The sequence below is a fragment of the Xiphophorus couchianus genome, chromosome 8 (assembly GCF_001444195.1).
Source record: "Xiphophorus couchianus chromosome 8, X_couchianus-1.0, whole genome shotgun sequence".
Classification (NCBI taxonomy): Eukaryota; Metazoa; Chordata; class Actinopteri; order Cyprinodontiformes; family Poeciliidae; genus Xiphophorus; species Xiphophorus couchianus.
In genome coordinates this window covers 14935405-14959464 of record NC_040235.1, presented here as the reverse complement: position 1 = coordinate 14959464, position 24060 = coordinate 14935405, and the positions used below count along the sequence as shown (strand labels likewise).

The 24060-nt window shown below is 37.8% G+C and overlaps 2 protein-coding genes across 4 annotated transcripts; one reads left to right on the top strand and one right to left on the bottom strand.

Annotated features, from left to right (window-relative positions):
- Nucleotides 1–1754: 1754 nt before the first annotated feature.
- sgsm1b (small G protein signaling modulator 1b) lies at nucleotides 1755–18128 on the top strand. 2 transcript variants are annotated; one of them, XM_028024849.1, is made up of 25 exons: nucleotides 1755–1926; nucleotides 2040–2083; nucleotides 4873–4948; nucleotides 5823–5985; nucleotides 6781–6933; nucleotides 7242–7309; nucleotides 7393–7535; nucleotides 7624–7755; nucleotides 7835–7959; nucleotides 8042–8109; nucleotides 8191–8354; nucleotides 9647–9776; nucleotides 10224–10350; nucleotides 10433–10497; nucleotides 10595–10740; nucleotides 10821–10949; nucleotides 11039–11212; nucleotides 11365–11433; nucleotides 11708–12841; nucleotides 12923–13047; nucleotides 13968–14050; nucleotides 14151–14260; nucleotides 14491–14587; nucleotides 14697–14864; nucleotides 15357–18128. In XM_028024849.1, the coding sequence occupies exons 1-25, from the start codon at nucleotides 1920–1922 to the stop codon at nucleotides 15443–15445; spliced, it is 3789 nt and encodes a 1262-aa protein (XP_027880650.1). In that variant the 5' UTR covers nucleotides 1755–1919; the 3' UTR covers nucleotides 15446–18128. The 2 variants fall into 2 exon arrangements, with proteins under 2 accessions (XP_027880650.1, XP_027880649.1); XM_028024848.1 differs by lacking the exon at nucleotides 1755–1926 and having other exon boundaries at nucleotides 1933–2083.
- On the bottom strand, nucleotides 18043–23408 carry srsf9 (serine and arginine rich splicing factor 9). 2 transcript variants are annotated; one of them, XM_028024851.1, is made up of 5 exons: nucleotides 23262–23408; nucleotides 21065–21241; nucleotides 20702–20883; nucleotides 18839–19011; nucleotides 18043–18766 (listed from the first exon to the last, which is right to left on the bottom strand). In XM_028024851.1, exons 2-5 carry the CDS (start codon nucleotides 21220–21222, stop codon nucleotides 18542–18544), a joined length of 738 nt encoding a protein of 245 aa, XP_027880652.1. In that variant the 5' UTR covers nucleotides 21223–21241; nucleotides 23262–23408; the 3' UTR covers nucleotides 18043–18541. The 2 variants fall into 2 exon arrangements, with proteins under 2 accessions (XP_027880652.1, XP_027880653.1); XM_028024852.1 differs by having other exon boundaries at nucleotides 21065–21244; nucleotides 23262–23385.
- Nucleotides 23409–24060: the final 652 nt, after the last annotated feature.

Genomic DNA, 24060 nt, shown 5'->3' with positions numbered 1-24060 from the left:
ACAGAAAAGGTTATGTGATTTAAAGTCAAACAGTGAGAAAAATAGTTATGTTCTATATTTGAATATTTTCAAAATAGAAATCCGGTTTCATTTGTACTTATCTCTGATTACAGATCCTTCACAACGCGCCATGTGACTTGTGAAAGCATTTCCTTTGCAGTTTCAGTTGACGCCTCAGTTTTTGCAAGTCTTTGTATCCATGGGCTGGTCACTAAAGACTCCAAATCAAAACTGATGTGCTCGTCTGTTTTCGTGTTTATGTCATATATTTTTTACTATATGACATAATCATTGGTAAAAAAAAAAGACTTGGTGACCCTAAAATATTTGCCATAGTCTCTGATAGACTTTGGATTTTTGCTTACCTTCCTTACTATCCTGCTCCAGTCTGTGAGGTGAGATACGATCCTTATTTTAAAGGCTACTGTAAAGTTTGCTGTGACTTTTAGACAAGGTTCCACTTACAGAGTCCATTTCTAATTCAAATTTGTTCCAATCTTGGAAAATGCATCTTTTAGTTGATCCTGCAATTACAACCTTTTTCTGACTTGTACATTCACACACCAAAAGCAGCAGGCATTAGGTATTTTGCTAATTATTTTTCATTGACTATGTTCCTTCAAGTCATCAGTATTGCCAAGTTCATCTTACTAAACAGAGTCCCAATAAAAAATATCCTAAACCCACAGCTCTTTCTCCACATTTTGACACGATCATCCTCCCCATACTTCAGTGTTGTTGTGTCTTCTAATATATGTTACATATCTCTGCAGCAACTACACAACTTTGCACCAATAAGTTTTTAATTCTGAAAATGCCAGAATAGGATATTTCAAAGCACAACATATATCATATTGCTAACAAAGTTGAACATTTATAGAGTATTCTTTGAATGTGAGAAAATCTGTAACATTCTGGCAACATTTATGGAACATCCCTGAAGGTTATACACCATATAACCAATTTAGATGTTAACCCAGCACACTATGGACTAAGGGAGTAAACATTCAAAAAAGTACCTTGCTCTATTCTCTCAATTTTTATTGGTTATTTGCATTTCTAGTCAACGAGTAAAACCAGCTCTCAATCTAAGACTTTATAACTATCACTACTCCCCAAAAGGTCAGGGTTATTTACACAGTTTTATACAATTCAAATAATCAATAAATTCAATGACACAATCATTTCTACACTTTTTTTTTTACTTCTAAATAGTCTGTTAATGTGCTTTTGCAGAAAATGTAATATGCATGCATATCTTGTATATTTCTTTTTTTTAAATTACCCTACTCAGTTGCACATTTCTTTTAATCTGAATATGGTATTTTGGATTATTGTCCAGTATTATTTTTCTTATATTTTAAATTTAACATTGCTTTATGTTTTTTTTGTTCTTATTTTATTTTTCACTTTGGTGTGAATGCACGTTTCCTTACCTTTAACTTGCTGCTGGTTCACCTGAATTGTAGGACAATAAAGTTTAATTTTCTATTCCATTCTATTCTATTCTAAAGTGTTTTACATGCAAACGATGGGTTATGATAAACAATAATAGTTATACTAGCAAAAGATTAGCTACAAAACAGTAAATGCGACGAAATTATTTAGTTCTGCCGTGAAGAGATATTGTTAAACTAAATCCCAATAACAGAGAAAAGGGGATTAATGAAGTACATATTTCTTTTTTGTTTAAACATCGGCCAATTATGCCAGTGTATGGGTGTGTGAGAGCGTGGGTTTACGGTGCCTCTGTGGCTTTAAAGGGGTGGTGGTTCTTAGAGAGATAGCACATAGGTTTAATTTAGTCGCTGGGAACATATCTCTGAGCCCAGAGCAGAGCCTCTCTCCTCTTCCACTCGTGTCGCCTGAACAGTTTTCCAGACGTTTCCCAGAAAGCTGCGCTCATCGAGCCCGGAGTGATGGGAGGTTCGGTCCTCGCCGCGCATCATCATCATCTTCTTCTTCATCATCGTCACCATTCCTTTTTTCACTCAGACAGGATCTGATCCGCATAATCACCATGTTTTCTCTTGTGACAGAGGCCGAGACAAGACAGAAACTGCTTCGCAATGTGAAGAAGGAGGTTCGTGACATTGCAAAAATAAATGATTAACGTTCTTATTAGGGTACTTCTCTCTTGCTCGTCTGTTTTCGTGTTTACCGGAGCTTTTAGCAATTAGTGCGTGCGTGTGTGTGTGTGTGTGTGTGTGGATGTCGCTCAGTGGGTCTGGCAACCCCACAGGCCTGTTTATGATAAACCTGGTGGTTTTCCCCCCTTTGTAAATAGATGTGGATGTTGTGATCCCAAATAAAATCGCCCAGCCCGTTTCCTGGTGAAGGTTGGATTGGCGTAAGATGTTGATGATGACGATGGTGGTGATGGTAATGATGACGATAATACAAGTGATGATTGTAAATCGTGCACTTAAAAGAAACCCTGCACCGATTTGTCTCTTTTATTGCAAGACCTGCATTTAAACAAGAAAATAATAGTCCATAAAAACACAATGACCATGTCAATGCTCCAAACTCACAGCTGTGACCTTGCCATCTGCTTAATTTTAGATGTTCCAAACAGCTGCACTATTCAGGCAGCTTGTTTGTTTGTGCACAAAAAGCTGTGGAACAAGGGAGCCTACACTGCATTCAGACTGAGCGGTGACTCTTTGCCTCCCGAAGAAAAGACAAATGTGGGTTTTATCCATGCCTTAGAGAATCTGGTACCTGCAGACTTTTTTCTTTGCTTTCCTGCTCGCCCTCACCTGTGACTCACTGCTTCTTAAAAAAAAAACAATCCATGACTCTTGTAGCTATGATTCTGCAGCTGGGAGGGGCTGAGCTTCAATATATAGATTTGCACAGGTTAATTAAGACACAGAAGCAGTAGTCTTAATTTTGTTTGTTTATTATGCATAAATTAGGGACACACACAACCCTAAGCTGTACTTATATGTGCATTAATGAACTGAACCACAGTTTTGGATACCTTTCATGCAACAAGGTGCTTGCTGCTGAATATATAATGGCATGTAGTTTTGCAATTAGAGGTCCTATCATGACACATAAACATGTATTACATTGTAATTTACATTAAAGCCATATATAATTTTTATATTTCTTCTCATCTAGGGATAATCACAACTTACACTGACTTGGAAATGCACCAATTAGCTTTCATTCGGTGGTATAACTTTAAATTTTCTTTAATGGTTGAAATGCAGACTCAGACTTCGACATATTCTATTTCATAAGTACAAACGGTCTTAATTCAGTAATTAAAAGTATTAAATACTAAATGTAAAAGGGCAAAATTGATCTTGCAAAAGTTTTCATGTCCTTTACCTTCCTTTTCCACATTTTGTCCCTCTACTTTAGTGCTTTATTGGAAAATGGATCCAGTAAACCAAGAAAAATACAGTTATGATTGTTAAGCAGAAGGAAAAGGATACATAGCTTTCCAAGTCTTTTCAAATGCCTTAAAATGCCAGAGGATTTTGCTGACATAGTGCAGTTACTTCAATCTGGATAAAGCAAAACTTATATCTTTTGCACTTTGCCCTGGGAAGCCTGCACATTTGGACAGATGGGAAATGAACCAAGGAGTCTTGTAAAATCCAGTTTTCATGGAAATTGCATTTAGGAAAACCTAAGTTTTTTGTGCTCAGACAATAATTCTTAGCTTGTGCTTTAATGTGGTGTAAAGTAATTTTATGGCAAAATGGACAGAAAGAACAGAATTTTTGTGGGGTTTTTTTCCCTTTCCATTGTAACAGATTGAAATGTTTGTGGTGTTATTCGATAATGCAGGAGACGTGCATCTCACATTTGGTGGGCAGACCACCAGAAACTATATCTTGCAGAGCTGCAGAAAAGTTGAATTGCTAGACTTATCCTTTTGAAGGAAAACACCAAATGTTGAGATAAGATATTTAAAACTAATCAGAGATATCATCAGAAGATAAGGATACTGTTTCCATTTTACCATCACCTCCCGTTGTGTTTGCTGTTATAGCTGTCTCTTGTATTTATTCCAGAATCTTTGGCACAGTTTACAGTGCTATGAAGAACTGCTTCTCTCCTTTCAAATTTGTTCTGTTTTTACTAGACATCACACTTAAATTTTTCAGATCATCAAATAAATCTAAACACAAAACAAAAATAACACAAGCAAAATACAAAAGGCAGTGTGCTGATGCAAGTCTACCTCTGATTAGCACAACAACATAAAAACTGACGGTTTTTTAGGGTGCTGGAGTGACCTAGTCAAAGTCTGGATATAAATCAGATCAGAATACTTTAGTGAGACTTTAAGCTAAATGTTTGTACTAAAAAACACTCCGGTATGACTGAATTAAAGAAATTCTGCAAAGAAAAGTGCACAAAACTTCCTACCTGGGATCCATCCATCCATCCATTGTCTGTTCACCCTTGTCCCTAATGGGGTCGGGAGGGTTGCTGGTGCCTATCTCCAGCTACGTTCCAGGCGGGAGGCGGGGTACACCCTGGACAGGTCGCCAGTCTGTCGCAGGGCAACACAGAGACATACAGGACAAACAACCATTCACACACAACACACACCCCTAGGGAGAATTTAGATAGACCAATTAACCTAACAGTCATGTTTTTGGACTGTGGGAGGAAGCCGGAGTACCCGGAGAGAACCCACGCATGCACAGGGAGAACATGCAAACTCCATGCAGAAAGACCCCGGCCGGGAATCGAACCCAGGACCTTCTTGCTGCAAGGCAACAGTGCTACCAACTGCGCCACTGTGCAGCCCCTACCTGGGATATAAAATCATATTGTATTTACTAAAGGTATCTTTGTTAACACTTTTAGATGTAACAAAAACTGTGTTTTTCTTTTCTTTAGGTGAAGCAGATAATGGAGGAAGCCGTAACGAGGAAATTTGTGCATGCAGACAGCAGCCACATTATCTCCTTCTGTGGTAAACATCTTTCTGCTGCTTATTTTTATTCCATATTCCTTTATTTAATCAGGTAAACCCCATTGAGATCTAGATCTCATTTTCAAGAGGGACCTGAGCAAAAAATGTGCAATACATAGCAACCTGGTTACAAGATAAAAACAATTAATACATATGCACAAGTATAAAACAATAAAAACAATTTAAAAACAATGACACTGTTTCATAGAATCTTGTTGCCTATCTTTAAGAACTGCTCGAAATAAGTCTTGCCTTATTGCCTTGCAACCTGCAGTGAAAGCTATTCCTTTTATCTGGCAACACTCAAGATTAACAGAATAAAAATATACAGCTTGGAAAAATAAGTATTCAACTTTTGACTTGCATTTTAAAACCATGGACTTTAAATGACAGTCTTTTCTACAACAGTACAGATGTGTCAAGCCCTGCTACCGCCTACAATTTTATCCACAACCTCCTAAAGGTCATGTGCAATTTGTTTAGGCAACACAAGTCTGTATGGTTTGTTTTCATCATTATGTCTATTCATATTTACTAGGATGGGTGGGTGGATAGATAGCTGCAGTGCATATTAAAGCAGACTGACACCTTTCTAAGGTGTTGATGCTAACCAGGAGTGAGACATGTGTGATTCACCTTTCTCATATCCTCGCAACCATGGACAACCCAGATTTCAGTGTATTTTTCCTCACCCAAGCTGCACTTTTCCTTCCCATGTATTTTTTAATAAATAAAAAAAAAACGCAATGGGAATGAAAGTACTTCAGACTTTCAGAAAGATAAACTTTATTGTTCATGAAAAAACAAATCTGCATAATAAAATAAACTGGAATATTCATACTGATTAAAGCCGTGTGTGATTGTGTGTTTATAGCTGTTGTAGAGGCATGCGTGCTGCATGGACTGAAGCGTCGAATTGCAGGCCTGCTGTGCAGTAATAAGGTCGCTGCACTCTTTATGAAGGTGGGAAAGAGCTTTTCTCCTGCTGAGGAGCTCTGTCGCAAGGTCCAGGAGCTGGAGCAGCTTATTGAAAACAGGTGAAATGACTTCTGACTACCTTTATTTCTATTTAGCCGTTTGTACTCTTTTAGTTAGATTTCATACAACCTTATCAAGAACTGAAAAGTGACGTCAATATGCTTTTTTTCATTAATTGAGTTTGAGCATTTATTTTATTTATACAACAATTTGGTGAAGGCTTTCATCATGTAGACATTGGGCTGCCTTAAGAGAGTTGGTGAAAAATAGAAAATAAGACAGAGTTGTTTAAATCATTGAAAATTAGGTACTTGATAAAGTGGGTGGAAACTAACTGCAAATCATTGTGAACACATTATTTCCAGATTAAACATGGTGGTGGCAGCAACATGTTGTCAGAATGGATTTCTTCAGTAGGAACGGATGGGTGGAGCTAAATATATAAAATACATGAAAATGCTTTAATAAAGCTGTTAGAGGCTGCAGAAGGCTTGAGAATGGCATGGAGCTTCAACAATTAGCCACACACTTCACAAATCTGGGCTTTGAAAACTTGAAAATTGCACAGCAAAACTTGAAAATTTCACACCTCACTTTTCAGATTTTTATTCGTAAGAGTCTTACTCTGTGGTAGCAAATCACTTCAAATTTCATTAAAACACATTGAAATATGAGGTTAGAGCATAATAACATCTGAAAAAGTTCAAGGAATAAAAATACAGATGCAAGAAAAACATTTTTGGGAAGATATTCATATCTATGGTGTACAAATACTTGTAAAGATAAAAAAATTTGTGGTTATATTGGTTATATCACATAGATTTTATCATTGTGTTTCTTTTTCTGCTCTTTAGCAAACAGAACATTTCGTCTCTTAGTAATGACCGCAGTCGGCAGTCAAAGTTACCCAACCTCCCTCCTCAAGCTCTGAAACACCTGTGGATAAGAACAGCTTTGATGGAGAAGCTCCTGGACAAGATTGTACTGTACTTGGTGGAAAACAGCAGGTATTACATGTTAAATATTGCATTTGCAGTTGAGAGTATTGCTCTTGGTATACCAATATTTGCTTAGGTTTCATTTTCTTAACAAAGAAACTACAAATAGTGTTTTGTTTCTGTTTTATATGTATCCAAATTTCCTATTTGATGTTTTATTCAAGATTTCACTTGATTTTCAATATAGTGTACCTCAGCATATGTTTTTTTACTGAATTATGTGCCTACATTATGTATTGTAAAAGTTTTTTTTTTTTTTTTTACCAAAATTGTAAAACATTCTGCATGTGCAAATTTGTTTTCACATTTTGCCTTAGTGCATTTTATGATAAAGAAGCCATGCTGATGGATCCTGTGGATGGACCAATCCTTGCATCTCTACTGGGTACTTTCCCTTATTGTGCCAGTTTTTTAGCTTTGGAAATAAATATTAAGAAATATTTAAAACAACTATCTTAATTTTTCTAGTTGGGCCTTGTGCACTGGAGTACACCAAAGTTAAGACGGCGGACCATTTCTGGACAGATCCATCTGCTGATGAACTTGTACAGCGGCATCGAATCCACAGCAGCCACTGTCGGCAGGATTCTCCCTCCAGAAGGCCCGCCTTGGTATGAAGTTCAAAGAGCTTATTCTTCCCATTAACTTCACCACTGTTTCCGTAGGTTTATGTTTTATGATTTCTTCTTGAACTACCAGATCCAGAAGAGACAGTCTAGTGGTAGCATGGATGATCGACCTCTCACATGGGTGAGAGAGTACGTGGAGTCCCTCCACCAAAACTCCCGAGCCACTCTTCTGTTTGGGAAGAACAACGTTCTGGTGCAGCCAGTGAGTGTCTTAAATTCGTGCAACAGCACCTACATAGCTGGGTAATCACTCCAATGAGAAATGTTGCTCATGCTTGCAGAGAGACGGCATGGAGGCCATTCCAGGATACCTTTCTCTTCATCAAACTGCAGATCTCATGACCCTGAAGTGGACTCCCAATCAGTTGATGAATGGAAATGTTGGGGAGCTTGATTCTGAAAAGAGGTTAGAACAGTATAACAGTATGGTATTACAAAAAAGTAATTTTTTTATAATACTGTTGACTGGTTTTCCCTTTGTATTTCAGTGTTTTCTGGGATTATGCGATGACAATTCGTTTGGAGGAGATCGTTTACCTTCACTGTCATCAACAAAGTATGCTAATTCCCCTTTAGTTTTTGTCCCCCCCCCCCTCCAAATTTCAGCTATTTATCTGTATGTTGGTGATTTCCTCAGTAAACAGTGGTGGTACTGTAGTTTTGGTGAGTCAAGATGGAATCCAAAGACCTCCACTACATTTTCCCAAAGGGGGTCATCTGCTCCAGTTTCTCACTTGTCTAGAGACTGGCCTGCTACCTCACGGACAGCTGGACCCTCCACTCTGGAATCAGAGAGGAAAGGTTAGCACAACATAACCTAACCAACTTTTTAATGTATTTTTACTCTAAAGAACCCAGATATTCTTAGAAAACTTAGTTCAGATCAGTTTATTTACTTATCAACAGTTCACATAAAATGTGAATACCATGTAAAAACCTTTACAAGGCAAACAGGTCCAAGTTATGTTCAGTTCAGATCGACATTCAGTTAGATTGGTTTAAGCTGCCCCAGTACAATCCAACCATATTGGTCATACGGGCCAGGCAAATGGCATCAAGTTGTTAACTTTGCAGTTATGTGTGCATGTGGTGACAGTAGAAACAAATATATCAATTTTAACAGGAGAAAAGAGAATAATGGGCATAGTTAACAGTAACAACAACTCAGTCAATACCTTCACCAACAAAAGAAACACAACAAATGTCAGCAGGACTGAGACAAGTTGACTTTCTGTGGGAGAGAAAACAGAGAAACTACACCCAGGATTATACTAAATTAAGAACACTAAGAACTGTCAACAACTGAGTCTGAGGTACTTCCTGTGAAACCAAAAACCAAACAGAGCAGTAAATGTTCACTATTCAGTGGCTCTTTAAAATATTTAGACAAGAAACAAACAGCTAATCACAGAAACACTCATCTAGCAGTACTTTCTTTAGGAAAGTAAGGCAAAGAGATTACACAAAGTTATTGGAACCTATAACACAGCAAAAGCAAAGCAACAAAAAATAAATAAAGTTCATGTAAGCAAATAGCTCTACTTTTGGTGAAGAAAGAGACACAGCTAAATACACCAATCTAGATTTTGAAGGTTCAACTTTTTTTTGGAGTATGGCTTTCTTTATCCTGTCCATGACAACATAGTGTGTGGTTTAGAAATTTTCAGAATTCACATACCTACACCTACTGAGTGGAAGATCTTTATTTTAAGAATCAGGACACGAGTCTACAAAATAATTTGCTCTTTGGTATCTTATAATAGAAATAACAAAAACAGCATAAAACTGCATCCAAAAGTGCCTGAAAATGTAATTAAGAATTGATTCCTTGTTAAGGTGTTAATTCCTAGAGTTTAATATGTCTGAGTGATTCCTGAGCAGTCATTTGAAAAGGTTGACTTACTGGACTGACAGCCAGAAGAAAAAAAACTGTCAACATTCACAGAAGAACTTCAAAGGACTTTTAAAAAACCTGGACAAATGCTGAGACGAAAGTTGGGTTCAACTAAATCAATTATAAAGACATCAGGGAACTATACATGTTCCATGTATATTTTCAAATGAGTTAGGTTTTTACTCTGTCTTTTCTACAGGGAAAGGTTTTCCCCAAACTGCGTAGGAGAAGTCCCCACAGCTCGTGTGATTCCGTGTCAGATAAGGAAGAGGATGAAGCCACTGATTATGTGTTTCGGATCCTCTTCCCAGGCAATCAGATGGAGTTCAGTAAGTGTCTTTAATCTTCTTAATCTGCCTCTTAGTGATGATCCAATAACACATCATTAGAGATTACAGCTGAGATTACTTGGCTCTTTTAATTTGATCTCAGTTTAGTTAAACAATTTTCCCCAGGTATACATATATCTAATTAAGTTCATCCTAATTTCAAAATGCTGCAGTTGTCTGTTTATTGTCTGTATTACGGTAATTCCCCATTATAGTCCTCTTTCCAGCATGGTCTCTTTGCATGGACAAAAAGTCATTTATCTGCCTCATCTCCATCTTTATGCTCTGCTGCAATTTGTTTCCCTCTTCTTTCTTTCAAATCTTCTCTAAGTAGTTTGAAGACATTTACTTTATGTCCAAATTCTGTTTGCATTTCCCCTTCTGTGTGCTTGTTTTTGATGCTGCTTAACACAGAGAGGAAATGATAAATGCTCCTGTACTGTGCAGTGCCTCTTGAGATCATGGATCAGGGCGTTACTATGTGGCAACCAACACCTAGAAAATCCTCCTGCTCCTCCTGCTCACAGAACGGCTCCTCTGATGGCTCTTTACCTAATGGCTGCAATCATGAAAGGTAAATATGCTCAAAAGATTGACTACAATTAATATTCAAATTGTTCCACTTCACTGCATTTTCAATTTTACAACCCTGCCAGGGCTCCTATAAAGCTCCTTTGCGACACAATGAAATACCAAATAATCTCTCGGGCTTTCTATGGATGTGAGTATTAAAAACTAGCTATAATTTTAGCACTAGAATAAAACCAGTCCAGCAGATTTAAGGGAGAGCAATAATTAATCTTTTTTTTTGTCCCTAGGGCTCGCATACTGTCGCCATTTATCCACAGTCCGGACGCACCTTTCTGCTTTGGTGAACACCACTATAGTTGATCCAGATATACCGTGTCATGCTAGAGGTGGTCTCTCTGTGGAGGTTTGGGAACGTTTTCTAAAGGACAGCTCTGTAAGGTTCCTATACACTGAACTGGAATAATGTTTATTATTTGTACTGCAAGGCAATTCATGAATAAAAAACATTTTTAGGCTTTTGAGGAAAAGGAGATACACAGGCTTGTGTATTTTGGTGGCGTGGCATCATCACTTCGCAAAGAGGTTTGGCCCTTTCTGCTGGGTCATTATCAGTTTACCATGACTGAGAAAGCCAGACTGGAGGTATTTCATATTTCATTCAGATATGAAAAGACATATGTACATATTAGTGTTGTTTTATTTTCTGCTTTCACGGATTTTCTGCGGCTCAGATTGATGATCGTATGCGAGCATTGTATGAACAGACAATGAAGGAGTGGCAGGGCTGTGAGGTCATAGTCCGTCAGAGAGAAAGGGAGAAGCACGCCGAGGCCCTCGCGCGATGTTCCTCAGGAGCCAGCGTAGAACTGGGGCCCATACAGCGGGACTCCACCATCAGCACAGATGTAAGTTTGACCTATGCATATTTAATAAAATGCACTACGTAATGTAACCAGTGCCACAATAGGAAAAAAAACTTGAAAGATATTATTTATACCGCAATGCAGAAATAATTTGAGTGTTGATTTTTTTTTTGCATCTAATTCTTCCACTCTAGTCATCTCTGAGTAGCAGCTCAGACCAACAAAACGCCCACTCACACAGTGATTCCAGCAGCAGTGCTCAGGTACATTTTCTGTTGGTTTCAACTAAATTGCTAACCATCAATTAATAAACAAATTTGGCACAATATTTTTTAAAGTCTCTGAAATGTTGTAGTTAAACTAAAATCAAAATATATTTTCTGTCAACTACTTCCTTAAGTAGCTGAAGTTAGATAATTGCATTTAACACACAGCATTTTACTTAAGTTGCTCAATGTCTGGTGTAATTGACATCAGACCATCTCACTTTTGGATCTAGAATGATTTTCTTTCTACTACTTTCTTTTTGTCTTCAAGGTGTTTGAATCAGTTGAGGCCGAACCGATGCCTGAAGGAGAAGAAATGCCACCAATTAGCCTTGTGAAGACCCGAGAAGGTCCACAGCCTTCCACCAGTGAATCCTCCACCCTTGCTGTGTCAATTGAACAACCACTTCCAGATAATGCTACTGTACCTGAGTTAACAGAAGAACCTGCAGCCAAAGTATCTGAAATTGTCAATGAAGAAACTGTCATAGTATCAGACCCAGCAATCAGTGAATCTGCTGGACAAGATATCAAACTCCCAGATCTTGAGGAAGAAGCTGTGATCCCAAAGAATGAGGTAAATGAAAAAAGTGAAGTTGCTGCAGAGACAGGAATAAATAATTTCAAAGAGACATCTGCAGCTGAGAGTGAAGAGCTCACGACTCATGAAGTTGTAAAAGAAGTAGACATGAATACGAACGTGAAGTCAGCTCCAGAAAACACTAACGTCCTGAAGCTGGAAACGGAAGTACACAACGAATATTTCCAAGCACCTCCACTCGGAGAAACTTTGACTCTTCAAGCAAACAAGAGCAAAGATCTGGAAGGGGGAAGCTCGTGTCCAGCAACATTAAGAGAAAAGGATGATCCCCAAAGTGACAAAAAGCCACAGGATTCTAAAAAACCTGAAAATACAGAAACAACCGTTTGTGACTTTGCTGAAACCAAAAAAGCCACAGAGATGCAACTTGAGAAACCTGGTTCAAACTCTCCAGTCAGACAAGTACTAAATGCCCTGCAGACTGCCTCAAGAGGCAGCTTTTCATTATCGTGTCACTCTCGGCAGTCCCCAGACGCAGTGGATTCAGACGATTCTCCCTCTGCCTTGGAAATGGAGGACATTCCTGCAGGGATAACATGTGTGACTTCAGAAGACGTTAAGCCCAGGCTTTTGATAGGGCTTGCTGCTCCTCCCATCTCCCTGGCCCAAAGGGAGAAAATGGCGTCAGAGAGGCTTGCCCAAGATCATCATCTGGACACGGCATGCAACACCAGTCCTGAGTGCACTGACCTGGGTCTTTCTGAGGAAGAGGCTGAGATGGACAATGTGCTTACTGAACCAGAATCTGCAGATACGGGAGGTGTGACCAAATATGAAGAATCCTCGGAGGAACAGACCTATTCTGTGAGTATTGCACAATGTAAAGACATTCTTTACCTCTGTTTCAAACATACTCTAACAACTTTGGTGTCATTTTTTGTTTAGCAAGAAACACTCGACATGTACTTGATCAACTTACATCGCATTGACAAAGATGTCAGACGTTGCGACAGAACATACTGGTACTTTACTGCTGAGAATCTGGAGAGGTTGCGTAACATCATGTGCAGGTAAACTTGTTGCACTGATAAATAAACAACATGTTTTGTTTATTGTAACTATGCTTCTTGGTAATAAGTATCAGTAAAAACCTGTTTATTGTTCTATTGAATTATAAATAAATTTGTGGATTGAGCATCAGATTTGAGTTTGTAAGGTAAGCCAAAGAAAATGTTACCAAACCCTCTCCTCCAACGACAAACACCATTTGGTGGAGACAGTGTGATAGTATAGGGTGGCATTTCCTTCACTAGAAAAAAATAAGGTTTGTCATCACTGGAGACAATCTTATTCGGAGAGATACTGAGATGAGATTTTTCTGCCACTGGCAATTCCATGTGTCCACTTTTAGAGAGTGAACTCTGTCCTGCATTATGCTAATGCATAATGATCTGATCTGGCCAAGCAGGACAGATCAGCTTGGCCTAGTCAAGAGTGACCAATGCAACCACACTGACAAACGTGCGACCAGTGCTGGTTTAATAAGAGAATACCATCCCAGAGCAGACCAAGCTGCTCACTCACCAGCATAAGGACGAGGTGTCAGGCTGTACTGGTTTTGTACGGTTCTTCCATGCAAAACCATGGAAGAACCTATTTGTTAAATGAATAAATTGTATGACTGCCATTATGTCACGTTTATTGAAAACTCTACAAAAAACATTTTTCTAGTAGCAAAGAGGACTAGTCAAGTTATTCAAAACTTTCATATTCATCTTTGCTGTTCAACCCTTGTAAGCATTTCCCTAAAAATTGTGGCACCAATAAAGAAAAGGAAACAGGCTTTCCAAAGGTATAGGATTTATTGCTAAGAAGATTGCTACAACAAATGCAATTTGACTTAGTATTTGTTCTACATATATCTATAGAGCTGTGCTTAACTCCCAAAGGTGAATCTAATGAAACGTTGAAAATGTGGCTATCATTACAGTTACGTGTGGCAGCATCTGGAGACGGGATATGTGCAGGGCATGTGTGATTTATTGGCTCCTCTCCTGGTTATTCTAGATGATGGTCAGTAAAATGTAAAGTGCAAACTTTGAGTTTGGATTAGTGCACATGCAGGACCCACGTTGTTTGAGTATGTTAATGTATGTGTTGGGAATGTTCACAGAGGTAATGGCATTCAGCTGCTTCACCGAACTGATGAAGAGGATGAACCAGAATTTTCCACATGGAGGTGCCATGGATACTCACTTTGCCAATATGCGATCACTCATACAGGTTTGTTTCCTTTCTTTCCCAAGTAAGTTATTTTTGTGTGTGAAATGAATTACATACTGATTAAATTCACTGAAACTTTCAGTTAAGTACAAGAATTCCAGTGTATAAGCTTCTCCAGAGCTGGACAATAATGCATAGTTTATAATGCCGGTTATATCAGATTCTCAGGTTGTATCAATATATAAGGTCTGACACACACTCATGCTGATTCTCTGGTTCTCCATGGACAGATCCTGGACTCTGAACTGTTTGAGCTGATGCAGCAGAATGGAGACTACACTCACTTCTACTTCTGTTACCGTTGGTTCCTTCTTGACTTTAAAAGAGGTGGGAAGGAAAATAGAATCGTCCATGTTTGAGCATACAACCTTATCAATTCATCATATGCTGTATAAAGTATGATTATCAGGGACTGTGTTATTCTTTTTCCAAACAGAAATGGTGTATGATGATGTGTTCTCTGTGTGGGAAACAATCTGGGCAGCCAAGCACACATCTTCTGAGCACTTTGTGCTTTTCACTGCTCTTGCCCTAGTGGAGATGTACAGAGACATCATTCTGGAAAATAACATGGACTTCACAGACATCATCAAGTTTTTCAATGGTAAGATGGCGAAGGATGAATACTGAAGCCTTTGATGTCTTGGCTCGTTTCCAATCATGAACTCCGAATTTCGCAGCGTTTTTGCATTTTCTGATCATTTTCATGTTGGAGAACCCAGTTATGTCCACATTTCAACCATCTTGCTGTTGATTTTAAGTATTACCCATATTAATCCATCTATCCTTTTGCATTATGAAAAGTAGATGGAACTACAGGCATAAAAACAGGTCGACAGCAATGTACTCAGAGCAATATACTGTAGCACATTGTCTAGAAATAGTGAGAAATGGTGTTACTTCTGCAGTGTATTTAGATAACTGCTTCGAGCAAATCTTAAAACTGATGCGTAAAGTAATAAAGAAGTTGCATGGTCTCTGTTTGAAAGCTTTTTTTTTAAAAGTGTTGATATACCTACGTTGACAAAAATGTAGACTAAAATAATTGACATCTTGTATTTTGCCAGCCAATCTAACTTCTGTCCTCTATTCTCAGAAATGGCAGAGCGGCATGACGTCCCGAAGGTCTTGATGAAAGCCCGAGAACTTGTCCACCAAGTTCAGACTCTCATAGAAAACAAGTAACACTAAAAATGCTGCATCCCATGACCCCATGATTGGTGTACAACATTGTTTCAAAGATCCTGGCACATGAAGACGTCAACTAAAGCATTGGGTTGGAGGTCATTAACGCTGCTCATTATCCAAACTGTGGTTGTAAAACAACCTCTCACCAGTTGCTCCTCTATATTCAGGAGACACAAGCATTGCCAGTAGATTTATTTTTGAAGTGTTATTGTTCACCCAGTGAATGTGCCCTTGTAGATGTTGCTTCAGGATGTTATTTAGCCTTAAACTTTGAAGTTTGTTTTCAGGGATACAGCAACCAAATTCATCACTCTCTTTAAAATATGTTATTTCACCTGACACCATGAACATTTTCACAGAATTGAATTGTAGCTGCCATTGTTAATCATCTTGTTGAAAACATTATTGTTTATTTGATATAGTGTCATTACATAATTTGGATGAGCAAATGATTGTGTCCAAATTGCATGTAGACATCCTTGCTCTGCTTTCAGACCTGGGACACTTAACCTTCTGTCTTGTGCCTCCGATGCACTCAAGCCTTGAAAACATGCAGACCCAAACTCGGTGCAGCCCAGCATGAATGAGCATATTTTGGTTGTAGATATGGTTCAAACATTTCCACTGGTAGCTCCAGCCTTTATTCTTCTGCCCTCATTCTCCGACATCCCCTAAGCATTGATTTAGAGATGATTCAGCTCGCTTGAGTTTGTACTTTGACTCAGATGTCAGTTTTTATTTCTGTGTAGGCCAGTGCTTCTCAGAAATCCACCTGTTCACCTGCAGACATTTATTGCATTCACTCATTCTATAAACTTACATAAGAGCTCCGTTCATGTTGCCGTTGAGGATGAAAACATCAGCTGATGACGCTCATTAAATCCAACAAGTGCGGCACCAACAGATTCTGCTTCAGTGCACGATCAGGCGAGTGACGCGAGAATAAGTTTCAGAGGTGAAAAACACGACCGTGCCTCTGCAACACTTTAAACTCCCATCTTTTGCTTGTACCTCAACAGATTCATTTTTGTCAATCATGGTCAAATTAGCAGTCAGGATCTCTCTTCTCTTCATCTATACCACAACAATATTGTGTTCTTTTTTTCTGAATTACAAGTGTACATGCTCACCACTGAGGCTTTATCTATGAAGAGTAATCCTGATTTTTTATGACTTTATACCCAAAGTATTTTACCATGACTCATTATGTTTATTCTAAAACTTAGTTTGATCTTAGTGAAAATATTCAATGATATTTTGAGTTGCTACTGATTGATAATGCTCTTACATATACTAGAAAAAGCACAGAAAAAGTTTTCTTAAACATTTCGTCTCACATGTCAGCTTTCAAAGATGAAAAACTGTAACATTTAATAGAAGTGCATGTCTTTGAGTGCATTATTCCTGGAGATTTTGATCCCAACATATGGACACCTTTTTTGAGGGGGAGGATAACCTTAATTTGAAAATATCTAATGATAAACATAACATCTTGAAAAAGATCAGTTTTGTCAGATAAAAATGCTGTTTGTGCTACATCACAATTGCAAAATATCCGATACACATTTGTGTTGGTTCATTGATGTGGCTTAAGTTCCAGTGTTTTGGTATCACTGCTAACGTGTCCCCATACGAACTAAAAACTGCCTGAATATCGCTTCTTGTTTGTTGCTGTTTGTGATCAGAAGATATGAAATGTGTTGAAGCAGATTTATTGTACAAATACTTAGCTGGTACATATTTAATAAATGCAATACAATGTCTGTATATCAGTTAAGTCTAAATAATGATGAAAACATAAAGCATATTCATGGAAATATATTTATTTTTTTCTGTCTTCTGAAATGGTCCCAAGTATAATTAATTTATTGTGTATTAAAAATATTCTATTTTGCATCTGATGTGCCTTGTGTGTATTTTATGGGGGGGGGGAAACCTGCCATTTAAATGAAAATTAATATATATGAAGGTATGTTAAACTTTCGCCACCTTTAGTGTGAGACATAACCAGCTTAGTTGAAATAAAATTATATCAGTTAAGAGTTCATAAACACAAACATCAATTAAAGTACAAGGTTTAAACATCTTTCTGAGATTTACCCATTTGCATCATTTCAGTTAAAAGCATTATTTTTCCAGAGAAATGACAGTGGATAGAAAAAGGATCCCACTGAGCAACTGTATCTGCAATATAAAAGTTTTTTACAGCAATGTATGCATATCTTGGCAGAAAAAAGTTTGCAACCTAACAGATTTGTTTTTTAAACTGTCGAGGACCAATATGACATTATATGTGCAAAAGATTTTTAATTTATTTACCACGGTTTCACTTCTTTGTTTCAAAAACTGTCAAGAAGACAATGTGTGCAGACTTTTGAGAGTCACTGTTCTGGATTTGTTTTAATCAATTTGTACACATAAATGCAACTGACCAAAAAACTGCAGATAGAAACCAAATAAAATTACAAAAATTCCTGGAAAAATAATACTTTTATTCAATTCCATACTTTCCTGAATGCTTATAAACAAAGTCGTTTTTAAATATAAATGTTTTGTGGAATTGATTTGCCTTTTCAAAAATGAAACTGTCCCAATAAGAGTTTGTATTTTATTGGTAAAGAACAACAAATTATACTCAACCTACAGGTCACTTTATTCAATTGTTCACACATTAAAAGAAAAAAACAGTCTCCCAGACAACAGCCAAAAGGTTCACAAATGATTAACATCGTTAAGAGGAAAAACAATTAAAAATTCCTAAAGAAAAAATATCTAAAGTGGGAAAATGAATTTGATCAATTTAACAACACAAAATCACGTCTGAGCAAGTTTTTGTGAACAGCCAAGAAATTAAGTACCAAAGTAGACAAAAGAATGTCAACTTAAGAATTGCCAACCCTGTTTTGAAATAACTAAAACTAATAACAGAAAAAAGAAAAACTTAAAGGCTGCAGAAAGAGTAGGCTGTCGTGGTTTTTCTGGCCATGGAATGCATTTATACCAAAATAGGGACGAGGATGTCTGAAGTAAAACAGACAAAATGGTAAAAAATGCAGAAATTTGAAATATTTCCTCCAGATGTTACTGAGGCCTCTATCTGTAATGACGTGGAGGTGAGCTATGGTGAGGTGGGGGGTGCCTCCTCAGAGGCGGACTATGCCTTAACATGGGATGGCGTGGAGGTGACGGGTAGCGAGGGGGAGATCCTCTGTTAAAATACGGAGGAGAATAGCGGCCTCGGGATCTGGAACGAGAACGTGAACGACCCCAGTTGGCACCGCCTCTCTCCTCATAAACTCGGATATACGAGGTCTCACCCTGCAAAAAATGTTCAATAAATTACAAATATGAACAACTGTTTCTGTTTTCACCATCACTGATGCCACATACCTGATGCGAACGAAACTCTGTCCGGTCAAGTCGGCGTAGCGCGTACTCCATATCCTCCCTACGGAGAAACTCCACTACGCCCTCACCATCTCTCTGTACATCTGCGAAACAAACATCTCCTGCTTCTCGCATGTGATCCTTCAGATCCTGCCAGCTTCCAGTAGATGGTAACCCTTTGGAGGAGAGGGCAAATATGATAAAAAACATTTAAGAAATAAATAACAGAAATAAATTTGGTTTGGTTGACCAAAGTGTAAAGTTTTAAGGAACGTAGTTAAAAATGAAGCCTGAATGACATTTTAAAAATCACATTCATGAAATTATTTATGAAACAAATGCAAACTTTGATTAACTCACTTGAAATGTTAGCTTACGTACTGATTCAGGAGTTGAATTGGAGCTTCTTTAATCATTTACAGTTTCACCTTGGAGAAGTTACTTATTGATAAGTGTAATGCCAACTCCTGAGCTGCAGTTGCTTAAATGCAGACTGACTTCAAATGTGACAAGACCATTTTAAAATGTAACTACCAACCTGTGTGTTATGTTAACATTTTGTGAGTGTGGAAAAACAACAGATAAAAGATACACAATGATAAAATTACACCTACCAGTCACTACAGCAGGAGTTTAGGATTATTCAGGCAACACGATCAGTTTTTGTTTAGTTTCAGTTTTCATGATCTGAGAAGCAGACTTCAGCTCATCCATTCAGTCCCCTTGACTTCCAGTCCAAGAGAAAACATATCTGTCTATGACTCATGACATCCTTTACTATTTCCCTTGTCCTCCAGTCCGCCATAAGAGAGAGATAGTATTATTTGTCAACAACTTTTGAGATCCATTTTCCTCTAGTCCGCCATGAGAGAGAGATTTCATTATGCGTCTACAACTTTTGGCATCCTTTTTCCTCTAGTTTGCCATGAGAGAGAGAAATGTCTGTCTATAACACTTGGGATCCATCTACTACGCCCTTGTCCTCCAGTCCACGGCGAGAGAGAGAGTGAAATATTTGTCAGACCTTTGGCATCCATCTACAAAACCCTCGTCCTCCAGTCCTCCAAGAGGGAAAAATATCTGTCTACAACTTTTGGCATCCATCTACAAAGCCCTTGTCCTCCTCTCCACAATGATAGAGAGAAATATGTGTCTACAATCCTTGGATCCATCTACTAGGCCCTTGTCTTCCTGTCCGCCATGATAGAGAGAAATATTTGTCTACAATCCTTGGATCCATCTACTAGGCCCTTGTCTTCCTCTCCACAATGATAGAGAGAAATATTTGTCTACAATCCTTGGATCCATCTACTAGGCCCTTGTCCTCCTGTCCACCATGATAGAGAGAGATTTTTGTCTACAATTGTTGGATTCATCTAATAGGCCCTTGTCTTCCTGTCCGCCACGATAGAGAAATGTTTGTCTATAATCCTTGGATCCATCTACTAGGCCCTTGTCCTCCAGTCCGCCATAAAAGAGAGAAATATTTGTCTATAAATTTTGGGGTCCATTTATGAGGCCCTGGTTCTCCAGTCCACCTTGAGAGAGAGTGAAAGTTTTGTCTACAATTTTTGGGATCCATCTACCAGGCCCTTGTCCTGCTGTCCACCATGAGAGAGAGAAGTATCTGTATACATCTTTTGGTGTCCATGTACGAAACCCTTGTCTTCCTCTCCACAATGAAAGAGAAATATTTGTCTACACCCTTTGGGGTCCATTTACTGGGCCCTTGTCCTCCTGTCCGCCATGAGAGAGAAGAAATTATATCTGACTATGACTCCTATATTCCTAACAGTCCCTTTAATTTGTCGTCGCAGCATAACAGAGATTAATATAATTGGGCCACGACTCACAGCATCCACCTACCAGTCACTATGACCCGAAATTCGGATCTTCGAGTTGGGGGTCCAAACCTTCCTCTCTGTCCTCCTCCTCCAAAACCTCCCATTGGACCAGTTTTGGCAGCAGAGGATCGAGGATACTCTACACGTAGCTTGGAGTTCCCATATGCATATCCATTTCTTCCAAAGACAGCATCCTCAGCATCCCTAAGAGAAGAGAGCAAATAACTCCTTACCAAAATACACCCAGTGGGCAAAAGTTGGATTTGGTGCCTCCATCCATTTCCTGCTGGCGATTGATTATTGGAGTAGAGTTGTACCACAAAATCAAAGTTGTCCAACAAGGAGATTCTGATTCGACTTGCCAGAGAACGTCCCAAAAACTCACCGTGGATCCTCGAACCGGATGAAGGCAAAAGGAACAGTTCCTCTGTTATTCTTCAATTCTATTTCTCGGATTTTTCCATATTTGAAGAAGAGATCCTCTACGTCTCTCTCCTGGACGTCCATGGGGAGATTTCCAACATAGATCCGGCCGTCAGACATGTTGAATGACTGGATAGCACTGCTGACACAGAATAGGGGCAACTGCAGACTGTAAGTGCACCTCTTGCTTTCAGAAACAGCTGTGGAAATGGTCCTCTTCCAAATCCATACACTTAGTCCATTGGAGGCCAATTCCTTAATTTAGACAAAGATCTGTAAATGTGTAATCTGTAAACCAGAGACGAAGTCACAACAGTAGTAAATGACGAGGTCAAGAAAAAAAAGTCTCAGAACTCTGGGTCCAAGCCTGAAACTTTAAAAGAGGGTAGAAAATGTTTAATAAGAAACAGCATTTTTAGGCAGAAATTATTGCATAGTGTTAGCATTCATATAAAAATTAACAAAATCCTTAAATGCTGTTTAAGGATTTTGTGAAAGTGATAAAAACTCTAAAGTGCTTCAGAGAAGTGGAGAAAGGAGCAGAGTAACTATCATAATGCTACATCATTTCTAAGAACCTACATGCTGTTCCTTGGATATTTCTAATCCCTAATTAGAAATTCTACGTACTACAAAAAAAATAATGAATTAGTCGTTGGTTTTTAAACAGTCAAATAAGTTGTTTCTTCCATTTTCCCCCTTTCACAAAAAGTTTTACAATTTTGGTCTTTTTGTATCAGACTCTTTTGGTAGGAAAGGGAGACCGACTCTTACTGGAGCTTCCATGCTAATAACCACAGGAATGTTTCGTAGGTGCTTTGACAACCAGTAACTTACACCATGTTATATTATAGGAAGAGACTTTACTGTAGCAAAATGTAGTTATTAGTAGTTTATCATGGGCAAGATGCTCAGAGCAGGGATGATAAAAATAATGATTTATAGCAAAATATTGTCTGAAAACAAAACTGCTAAATTTCACTCAAGATTATTAGCTGGTTTTGTTAAATAAATAAGCCGCCCTTAATGTTTTTCAATGCTTACATTTCAAAAATCATGAGTTTCCATATGTTTTGATGTTTCCATCAAAAACATTTTTATATATGTCAATTAGACTAGTTAACAAATATGTTGCAATAAAAAAAACACACCAAGTTTTTTTTATTTGACACAAACTACTATCTGCTGGTGTTATTAATTGTGAAAATAAATTTCTAGAACAAATTAACCAAACCTTTTAGCTGAATAAAAGATTTAATTAAAGTTCAATTGTTTTTATTGTAATCACTATTACAGCAGAATAATTGTCAGCGTTTGCTCAACATCTCAAGTCAATTCGTAAAAAATATTTTACATTTAACTAAGCAAATTGTGTGATCTTTAGACACCACTATTTTGCAGATTTCGATTTAAATTGAGGGAAATAAATCATCCAACAAATGGAAATTTAAAAACATAAATTTGTTATAGTTCAATAGAAAACACACAAAAAATGCACCGTGGAATATTTAGAATACATCAAAAATAAAAATAGCTGATACGATAAACCAAGGATTTTTTTTAACTGGCACACCTATTCAAGTTCCAGTGCTTTTCTAAAAGGCTGATTTTCTTTTATACTATTCAGAACGAAGACGTTTCCAAGGCCTTCTTGAGAAATCATCTATGATGAACCGACCAGACCTGTTTTTCTACTAAATGAAGATTAACACGTAGCGCTAACTGAAAGCATACACCCACGGCCTAGAATATCAGATTTATTTGTAACATTTTCAGCATGTAGTTACACCATAAAACTGCAACAACACCAAATAAATGTGGAGGCTAAAGCTAATAAACACGACAGAGACGTTGCTGCTACAACTAACAAGATATAGCAGGCATTAAAATGTTTCATTTCTTTCTGTAGTCCACATATTTGGTTTATTGACCGTGTGACCTCATTCATTTAGCAGGATTTCTGTTTTGTATCGACTTGAGCCTGAATATGTTCGTTGGATACGCAAGTAACATTTCTTTGTTGATCAGCTAACCTGGCTAAGAATCTGCCACTGCGGCTAAAATGCACCAATATTTCTATCAGTCTATAACAGCAGGTTTACTTAGTACACCGTGTATGTTGTGATGAAAACTAATTACGACTAAAACAGTACAATTACCTTTCAAAGACGTTTATAACACCTAAGGGTTGTTGTTTGATCGCTACTACTCAAGGCACACACCTTCTTCCGTGTTAGCAACGTTAGCTTCTTCTTCTTCTTGAGTTTGCGGCAAGTGTGGATACTTCGTTGTGCATTACCGCCCCCAGAGGAAAGGGAATGACTAAATTTAATATCTGTTTTTGTGTTTTTTATTTTTTGTTCACCAACCATGGCTTTAATTGAAATCTCAGAAATTACTCCTAGTGATATTCTATTAACTAAAGTATTAAATTAATTATTTTTTAATCAGTTTTATATCTCATGTACTTTTATTTTGTAAAGTCGGGTAGAATAACTTTATTAAGTTACATTTACTTGAGTAAATGTGAGGTGTGCTATTAGGAGTAGTTTTAGTGCACCGTACCAATGCCTCAGTAATATTTTTATGAAGTATAATTAATCTTACTTGGATAAAAAAAATGGAGATTTTACCCACGACGAATAACGTTAATGAATGAAGAATCAACACATTTTAACCAAAAATGCATGAGACACAGAAACACGCATAAAGTTCATGATAAACTGAGACTTTTGGGCGTATACAAGCTTTGTTGTTCTAATATTATTTGCTGAGCCTGCTGTGCCATTTGGGAATAAGCACACAGTAAGCACCATGTATTGTCATTTAAAGTATCTATAACGGGGTTTTACGTAGAAAAAATATTTGTAAAAGACTTTCTTTTGCCTGAATTAGTTGTTTTTATTATGTCATTTATTTTTTTCTATTTTAGTATTTAGAATCTGCTCATAACTTCTT

What these genes read in the sequence shown, in the direction of transcription:
- sgsm1b (XM_028024848.1), top strand. Translation starts at nt 2,021, where the DNA reads ATGTTTTCTCTTGTGACAGAGGCCGAGACAAGACAGAAACTGCTTCGC. An exon ending in AGGCAATCAGATGGAGTTCA is followed by an intron (nt 9,777 to 10,223) that starts GTAAGTGTCTTT and finishes TGTACTGTGCAG; the next exon opens with TGCCTCTTGAGATCATGGAT. An exon ending in CTCTCGGGCTTTCTATGGAT is followed by an intron (nt 10,498 to 10,594) that starts GTGAGTATTAAA and finishes TTTTGTCCCTAG; the next exon opens with GGCTCGCATACTGTCGCCAT.
- srsf9 (XM_028024851.1), bottom strand. Translation starts at nt 21,222, where the DNA reads ATGTCTGACGGCCGGATCTATGTTGGAAATCTCCCCATGGACGTCCAG. An exon ending in ATTTCGGGTCATAGTGACTG is followed by an intron (nt 19,012 to 20,701) that starts GTAGGTGGATGC and finishes TCTCCTCCAAAG; the next exon opens with GGTTACCATCTACTGGAAGC. An exon ending in CAGAGTTTCGTTCGCATCAG is followed by an intron (nt 18,767 to 18,838) that starts GTATGTGGCATC and finishes CATTTTTTGCAG; the next exon opens with GGTGAGACCTCGTATATCCG.